This window comes from Pteropus vampyrus, unplaced genomic scaffold (genome assembly GCF_000151845.1).
Source record: "Pteropus vampyrus isolate Shadow unplaced genomic scaffold, Pvam_2.0 Scaffold70, whole genome shotgun sequence".
Taxonomy (NCBI): Eukaryota; Metazoa; Chordata; class Mammalia; order Chiroptera; family Pteropodidae; genus Pteropus; species Pteropus vampyrus.
This window is the reverse complement of record NW_011888851.1, coordinates 1,771,194-1,780,012: the sequence shown is the minus strand read 5'-3', so window position 1 is coordinate 1,780,012 and position 8,819 is coordinate 1,771,194. Positions and strand designations below refer to the sequence as shown.

The 8,819-nt window shown below is 35.2% G+C and overlaps 1 protein-coding gene across 4 annotated transcripts in view; it reads right to left on the bottom strand.

The window, feature by feature from the left end:
• Positions 1 to 8,819, bottom strand: part of TMTC3 (transmembrane and tetratricopeptide repeat containing 3) — a 54,396-nt gene that overhangs the window by 39,636 nt on the left and 5,941 nt on the right. For 2 of the 4 annotated variants that reach the window (XM_011361752.2, XM_023531548.1), the window contains 2 exons: positions 5,471 to 5,687; positions 3,245 to 3,463 (listed from right to left, as the gene is read on the bottom strand). In XM_011361752.2, coding sequence (XP_011360054.1) covers positions 3,245 to 3,463; positions 5,471 to 5,668 — 417 coding nt within the window. In that variant the 5' untranslated portion in view covers positions 5,669 to 5,687. Of the gene's footprint in view, positions 1 to 3,244; positions 3,464 to 5,470; positions 5,688 to 8,565; positions 8,636 to 8,819 lie in introns of those variants that run through there. The other 2 variants (XM_011361749.2, XM_023531549.1) reach the window with 2 other exon arrangements.

Below are 8,819 nucleotides of genomic sequence, written 5' to 3'. Positions count from 1 at the left end.
AATAGACAATTAGTTGCTTGTATTTACATGTACAATTCAATTAGTTTTTTTCTCAATTATATTTGGCATGTAATATGTCAGTTTTTTCTATAGCATAGTGATCAGAGATCCACATAATTCGCAAAGTGATCACCCCACTAAATCTAGTACCCCTCTTCCCCCTTACGTATTTATTAATTAGCCATCTTCCCCATGCTACACTCTACATCTCCATGCCTATTATGCAACTATCCTTTTGTACCTCTTAATCCCTTTGCCTTTTTTCCCCGTCTTCCCCATCCCCTTCCCATCTAGTAGCCCTCAAAATATTCTCTGTATCTATGAATTTCCGTTTGTTATTGTTGATTTTGTCCTTTAGATTCCACATGTACGTGGAATCATGCGATACTACCCAACCCATTTCGTTCACTGCAATACCCTCTAGGTTCATCAAGGCACTTTCTCCATTCCCTTCTTTTTAGTCTGTGTTTTTTAATCCAAAGTGAGTCTCTTGTAGGCAGCATATGTAGCAGTCCTATTTTCTTATCCTTTCAGCCACTCTTTTGGTTGGAGCACTTAATTCTTTTCCATTTAAGGTACTTGTTGATAGAAATGTAGTTATTACCATCCTTTATTCCTGTTTTTGATACATGTTCTTTCTTCTTAAAGAAGTCCTTCCAACATTTCCTGAATAGCTTGGTATTGATAAATTCCTCTAGCTTATTTTTGTCTGAGAAACTCTTTATCTGTCCTTCAAATTCAAATGATATCTTTGCTGGATAAAGTATTCTTGGTTGTAGATCCTGGGTCTTCATCACATCGAATATTTTGTGCCAAGCCCTTCTGTCCTACATAGTTTCTTTTGAGAAATCAGCTGCAGTCTTATGAGTGCTCCCTTGTACGTAACTGCTTTTCTCTTGCTGCTTTTAAGATTCTCTCATTGTATTTAACCTTTGGCATTTTAATTATGTGTCTTGGTGTGGGCCTCTTTGGGTTCCTGGTTTTTAGGACTCTCAGAGCTGCCCAGGGTTTTATATCTATTTCCTTCATGAGGTTAGGGAAGATTTCCATCATTTCTTCAAATAGCTCTTCAACGTCTTGTTTTCCTTCAGGTACCCCTATGACATTTTTACCTTTAATAGTGTCCTGTAAGTTCCTTAAATTATTATTTTAGTTTTGGCTTCTTTTTTCTTGCCATTGTGATTGAGTTTCCTTGGCTTTCCCATTCTCTATTTATGTCAATCACCTTCACTCTTGTTCCATTTAATATACTTTTCATCTCAGATAATGTGTTCATTTCTGACTGGTTCCCTTTTATAATTTCCATTTTTAAAAAATTTTTTATTTTAATTAGTTTCAAGTATACAGTACACTGTTTAGACATCTATATAGTTTGTAAAATGATCCCAATTGCTCCCTCTCTCCCAACCCTCCACCTAACCAACATATTAACGCTAACTGCATTCCCTAGGCTATGCCCCATCCCCATGACCATCATGAGCTACTACTCTGTACTTCTTTAACCCCTTACCCCATTCTTCTAGGCCCCCAAAGCCCCCTCCCCTCTGTCCGGCACCAAATTGTCCACTATATTTGTGAGTCTGTTTTTGATTAGTTTGTTCTTTTTATCCCTTAGATTCTGCATATAAGTGAAATCATATAGTGTTTATCTTTCTCTGACTTAAATACCTTCTAGGTTCATCAAAGCAATATCTTTTTCCATCCCCTTCCTTTTCATATGTAGGGGTCTTGTTTAATCCTTTCAGCCACTCTATCTTTTGGTTGGAACACTTAATTCATTTCCATTTAAGGTACTTATTGATAGGAATGTAGTGGTTACTATTCTTTATTCCTGTTTTTGATACATGTTTTTTTCTTCTTAAAGAGGTCCCTCCAACATTTCCTGTCTAGCTTAGTGGTGATAAATTCCTTTAGCTATTTTTGTCTGGGAAGCTCTTTATTGTCCTTAAACTCTAAATGCTAACTTTGCTGGATAAATTATTCTTGGTTGTAGATCTTGGGTCTTCATCCTCCTTTTCCATTTTTGTTTTTTATCTCTTTGCTAAAGTTCTCACTGAATTCATCTACATTTCTCCTAAGTTCATGAGTGTCTTTATAACCAGTGTTTTGAACTCTGCATCTGTCAGATTGCTTGACTCTATTATTTCTGGATCTCTGCTCTCTTCTGTCATATGGTTTCTGCTTCTTTTTCTTCCCATTTTGGCTACCTGTGTCTGTTTCTATGTACTAAGCAAAGCTCCTAAGTCTCCTGGTCTTATTAGTGTGGATTTGTGAAGTCGATGTCTAGTGGCACAGTCCTGAGAGGGGTTCAGCTGCAGGCCAAACTTAGCCCAAGCCTCTACCTCTCTGGGGCCACCTGTCAAGATTCAGCAAGCAATCCACAGATGCTGTGATTACAGTTGTCTCACAAGGCCATACCAGAAACCGAGGGCAGCTGTCTACAGTGTGAGTACAGGTGTTGCTCAGCAAAGAGCATCTGACTCCCTGAGGATACACCTGAATGTGGCTTGGGTGGGGCCATGAGTTAGAGGAGCCAGAGTTTCAGGGAATCCTCTGGGTGGAGTGACCTGTTATCCAGTTTGATGCCATATCAGTTATGGAGGTGCTGAGTTTGCACAATGGGAGCGGGGAGGGCTCAAAGAGAAACAATGGATACCGCTGTCACTTCTGTACAGAGTAAGTCTTGCCTAAGCCCTCACTCCGATAACTCAGTGTCCGCTCCCGTAAGTCTCTGGTGCTCAGAGCGAGCAGTTCCATCACCGTGGAAGTCTGCTCGTGGATGCAGCCCCTTTAAGAGGCATCTGCAGCTGCCGCTGCTATGGCCTCAGTCCCTCTTAGCTGCTCGGTGGTCAGCCTTGCATCCTTGCCCCATTCTACCTCCTCCTGTTGCAGGGTGATTTCTTATTTGTCTCCCTAATTGTTAGGTTTGTTCATCTAGATCCCACGTGATTTTCTTTGCTGTTTGCTCCTTGTTTGTGTCACAACTTTGATTTGGTTGCCAGATTTGATTTGATTTGATTTTATCACCTATACTTTTTCCCCTAAATTAAAAAACTTTATGTAGTAGGAAGTTAAGACTCTATTCACTGGAGAGTTAAGATTTATTGCAGTAATTTTAGGGTCTTCAAATATTTGGATTAAAGTCAGGGTTAAATATTTTTCTTAAAAATATATACCATTATAATCATTGTGTCGGCACTGTAAAAAAAAGATGAAATAAACATTAATTTACAGTTTTACTTACTGCTTCTGTGTGTACTGGGTGCACTGCAAAAAGTAAAGAAGCAATCACACTACTCTTGTTGTCCAGAAAAAGTCTGCAGACTTTAAGAAATATCACACTGACTGCAGCATGAAAAATCATATTTAGGAGATGATATGACATTGGTTTCAGTTCACTAAACAGATAATTTAGGCGAAATGTCAATACTGTTAAGGGACGATAAGACTTGTGACTTCTCTCCTAAGGGAGAAAACAATCATCGATTACTGAAGTATCTTGGTCCTTCTGGGTATACAAACTAATCATTTTATTTATTAGTAAAAGTATATTTGGCTAAGAAATAACAATAAAATAAAGGAATGCCCAAGAATAACACAAACATAAAAGACAGTTTTATAATCTGTGTTTCCTATTTCTTCAGTTCAAAAACTAGGCAACTTCCTCTCTGATATGTAGTGTTCAAGAGAAGTAACAGTAGAGTAAGAGCATTTGACTATTCATTCCTCTTAAATATAGAAATTTTAAAAAAGAGTAGGAAGATAGTGGCATTAAGTTTGAGCATAGGATGCTCTCCAAAGCCTGCTCCCCAAATTACTACTAATACAAGCATTTTCTTACTGCTGGCTAGACCCTCAACTGGAAATAAAATGGAATGCTTACTAGTACAGTTTAAATAGTAAAAACAAAAAATACTGTTAGTTGTTTCATGAAAAAACACCTCCATAAATCCGAATATATTAAACCAAAAATCCCCAAAGTAATACAAGAGCAAAACTTTTCTAAGAATAAGAGAATAGACATCTTTGTTACTATAGTCTCTATTGGCAGTAAATCAAATTTCAAATAAAGTACCGAATTTCTTAATAAACCAGAAGTTATATATAACCAGAAATATTTTTACTTTAGACAAAATCAAATCAAATTTAAGAATAAAACATACAGATGAAAAATACATAAAATATTATCCTTCTTTAACAGCTACATTGGCACAAAAATCCTTACAAAGTTTTGGATGCCTGCACAGGCTTCCAGGCTATCATTACTTGATGATATCAATGATTAGGTCTTTGTGCTAATTCCAGGCTTGCCCAGAAACCTTATGGCATACAAATATTCAAAATCTCAATGTCATGATTAAAATCACAAGAGACACTGCCATAAGACGGGGAAATGGGCACATATTTCTGGGGGTCTCTGGTGATAAAGGGTAGGGGTCTAGGGAAATCAATTATCTAGAAAATAATGTATAATTTGACATTTTCCTCTCGTTATCAAAAGATTTATTTTTTTTTTAAAGGCTAGAATTGAGTGAGAACAGTAAGGCTGCAGAAAAATAAAGTCTGCTTATTTTAATAAGAAAAACTACTTATCATGTGCTTGTGACTAGGGGAATGATTACATTTCCATGCTTGAGAAACTTTCAAATTTGGAAAATGTGGAAATAGGCCATGAGTGATGACTGTCAAAATATATGAGAATGTTATATATTATGTTTCAACAGTGCCGGGTACTGTAGATAATCAATTTATTTATCCTCAAGGTATTATTATTTTATAGATTAGGAAAGTGACATGCCATCTAAAAGCTTTATTCTCACCTATTTCACACAGCTATTATATAATAGAACTAAAATTAGAATACAACCAATATGATCCCAAACTGACAAAGATTTAATCTCAGTTTAACTCTGACCTTCAAAATACAATATTTTATACTGAGTTCTCAATATAAAATCAAAATAACTATTAGGTAAGAGAGATGACACATTTAAAATTTATAATAAATCACTTTTTTTCCTGCAAAAAAATTGGAGATATGTTTACTTATAAATTTTACCCTTAAAGTCTAACTCATATTAAGGTTATGTGTATTTTTAAATGGTTAAATCTACCACAAGTAGTCATCTCTTTTGCCTCACTCACAAGAGACAAAAAAGAGAAATAAAGTCACTTAGCAAGAAAAAGACTTGTATTGCATCTATTGTTTCCCTAACACATTTGCTTTTCACACATACATGTTAAAAAGATTAAGTAAAGGTATGTAGCTAAGGGAAAAACAAGTACTACTTTAAAGAAGATAATCTTCAACTCCCTAGCTAATATATTACAAACATGTTATAGCTCATAAAATTTTGTGGAGAAAATCCATTAATTGCTATGATGACATGGTTGACAGAGAATAAGGAGTAATAAACTACCAAAATATTTTAAAATCTGAGATTCATGTAAGTAATACATAATCACTTACCTCAGACATAGGGGTTCCCCAGAAATCATTCTGAAATAAAGTTTTTAAAGGTGTAGATGGATGCAGATCTTTATTATCTAGTATTGCTGAAACATCATCAAAAACAAAACCACAAAAGAGGCTGTTCCAATAGCAGGCAGTAACCACACCTACTATTAAGGTTACTTCTTTGAGGTTAATATCAGCCATCTTTGCCATAAGCACTTGTACACAAAATCTGCAGAAAAAAAATTGTGAAGATAAAATGAAATAAGCAACATGGTTTTTTTTGAAATAAATAAATTTAATGAAGGATAAGTAAAATAAATATTAAATGCTAATTCTTCCAGAGAAGTAATTCTTCGAGGCTCAGCTCAAATATCACCACCCCCCCAAGAAGGATTAACTGATTACCTCTCCTTTATTCCTAAGAATTAATTGCTCCCTCAGTTGTGTTTTCAAACTTCTATTACAGTCCTTTATCTCATTTAATCTTTGGATGTATCTCTCTAGCTAATAAGATAGTGAACTCCTTAGTAACTGTCGCAGGTCAGGTTACCTGGGAAATATATATATATATATATATATATATATATATATATATAAAGATAACACTAAAAAAACTAGTAGGATATGCTCTAGCCGTACCTATATGAATCTTGTGAGAAAACGAATATTTGAAAAGACACCAATCATGGGTTTTCTGAAATGTAGAGGAAGCTTACATTTTAATATTTTATAAATCTAAAAATTATTACCTAAATTAGGGCCCAAATTGTAGCCTGCAGCCTTGCTCAGTTTGATCAAAAGCCTTTCAAAAATATTTGTTGTGAATGCCTTTACCCTAGGCAGTTAAACACAGTCCTATTGTCTTTCAGCCAGATAGATTTATTTGATTGATTTGTTATCTACTTGGCCTTTGGGGTATATGAGTTTATAATCCAGAACTAAATCCTGGTTTTCTTTTTTCTCATTAATCAATCTAGAGAATGAATGAGCTTTATACAAGACAATCTACAATTAAGTCATTGCTTAGAAAGGATTCATTTAAAGAATGATTTAGAGTAGAAAGGACTATATGGACTGGAAAATAGTGAAGAATCAATCCTAGGATAAAAATAAGGCTGAAAGGTACTTTATACTTTCCTTGAGTAGTATCATTAGCATCATTTTAGTGTTATCGCTTGTAGAGGGCCAAATAATGGCCCCCCAAATTGTCCATATCCAAATTCCATCAACCTGTGAATATGTTGCCTTACATGCAAAAGACTTTACAGCTGTGATTAAATTGAGGATTTTGAGATGAGATTATCCTGGGTGGGCCAATTCAATAGCAAGAGACCTTATGAATAAAAGGAGTTAAGAGTCTAAAAGCAGAGGGCACAGTGATATATTATGTCTGGCTGGAGATGACAAGCCAAGGAATGACAGCCTCTAGTAGCTGAAAAAGACAAAGAAACACACTTTTCATTAGTTTCCAAAAAACTCACAGCCCTACTGACATCTCAGTTTTAGTCTAGCGAGATCTATTTTGCACTTCTCATCTACAGAATTGGAAAATAATGTGTTATTTTAAGCTATTATGTTTGTGATAATTTGTTACAGTAGCAATAGAAAACTAATACATCACTGAAAGAGCTAGATGATCTGAGTCCTGAGGTATATCTTAGGAGTTCCGGTCAGATCAAAGAGGAAGAATACGGTAGAAAGGGTTGGTAGAGATTTAAAATCATATGCAAGATTTTGTGGACGAACAAGGAGGTGTGTGCAAGTTCGCTGACCAAAAATAACCTCACAGGTAATCTGATCATAAATTCCAAACTGGAAAGGTTATGGTGGGGTCATGCTCCAGGCCTATAAAAGGTTAATCTGCACCTTAAATAAACCCTGTCCATTGTTTTTGTGCACACTTTTGAAATGCCTCGTTTTCAGACTCCTTGGAGGCATAACTAACCTCCAGGGCGCACATAATATTGTTTACAACATTGGATGAAAAAGTTCAGTGAACAAAAGTAACCTCCTAGGATGATCCGAGGTAACTTTGCTTTCTCCCACCTTCATGTAATCTTCCTTATGTTCCTTTATGACAAATGTATAAGAGAAATTGCAAAATTGTCATTGTCTGGAGCATTTGAGATCTTGCTTCCCGGCAACATCATCAGTTTGGCTCAAATAAACTTTTATATAAAAATTCTCTACAGGTTTGGATGTTTCTTACATTGATAATTTATATAAGGTTATACAAGAACCTATGGAAAAGTATTAAAGTATCTTTAGAATCAGATAGGAAAACCTTAGAATATATTACTTTCTAAAGAAATGCAAAATTCAATCAAATAATCAGGAAAGGAAATTACTTGTACCTTTTGAAGAAATATAATTTAATATAATTAAAAGAAAAATTGTGTTAGGGCTTCTCTTTAATCCAGAAGTGACTTACCATCTCTAAACAGTATAGACTTGTATACACTTATTATCACACAAAAAAAGTTGACGGTGCTTGTTTAAAGATTGGAGAGAATGAACAGGTATTTATTTGCCTCAGCTTCTTCCCGAACGTACTAAAAATGATACTAAAGGTATCAATAAATAAAAAAAGCTAAAAATTCACAAGAACGAAGACAATTGGAAAGGGGATGATAGCAAAATTTGGAAGCTGGAAAGGCAAAAATATTAGTGAGTCAACAAAGCTCAGGAAAGTGAATCCTAAGCTGAAAGGGAGAAAGCTGAAAGTTTTCTCCACTTCTACCAGCATAAATCTCAAAAACTGGCACCAAGGATCTTAATAAAACAAACAGCAAAGATGAATTTGCAAAGTTTAGACCATTCTCTCACTGGATACAAAGCCAAGTAACCTTCTCTCCTACAGCAAGGCAGAAGACTAGGGACTTCCTCTCTCTAGTAGGTGAAACACAGAATGTTTGGTACAGGGAACACAGGTGAGAACAAAGGTAGCATGCTGAAAGCCCGACAATGAGGGTTAAGTAAAAGTCTGTTTTTATTTTGAGATCCTCCACCTCTCTTCTATCAACTGGGCACAGAATCTGAAATTTTACATCACTGAAAACAAAGAGGATTCTAAAAGCTTTCAGGAAGAAAGAAAGCAAGTTCCATACCAAAGATAAGGAATCCAAACAAATCTTGTTTTTCCACCAACAAAACTGGAAGCTAGGGAGAAAAAAAAAATCCATAAAACAAAAAGGGAGTAATATTTCAAATTTCTGAGAATAATTTCCAGCTTAAAGTTCTGTATTAGTAAAGTAGAATTTCCCAAGTGTGAAAGTAGGATTAAAAATATTTTAAGATAGTCAAGGTCTCAAAAACTTATCTCCAATGTCTCCCTTAAGAGAGTAACTCTAATTAACAGAAC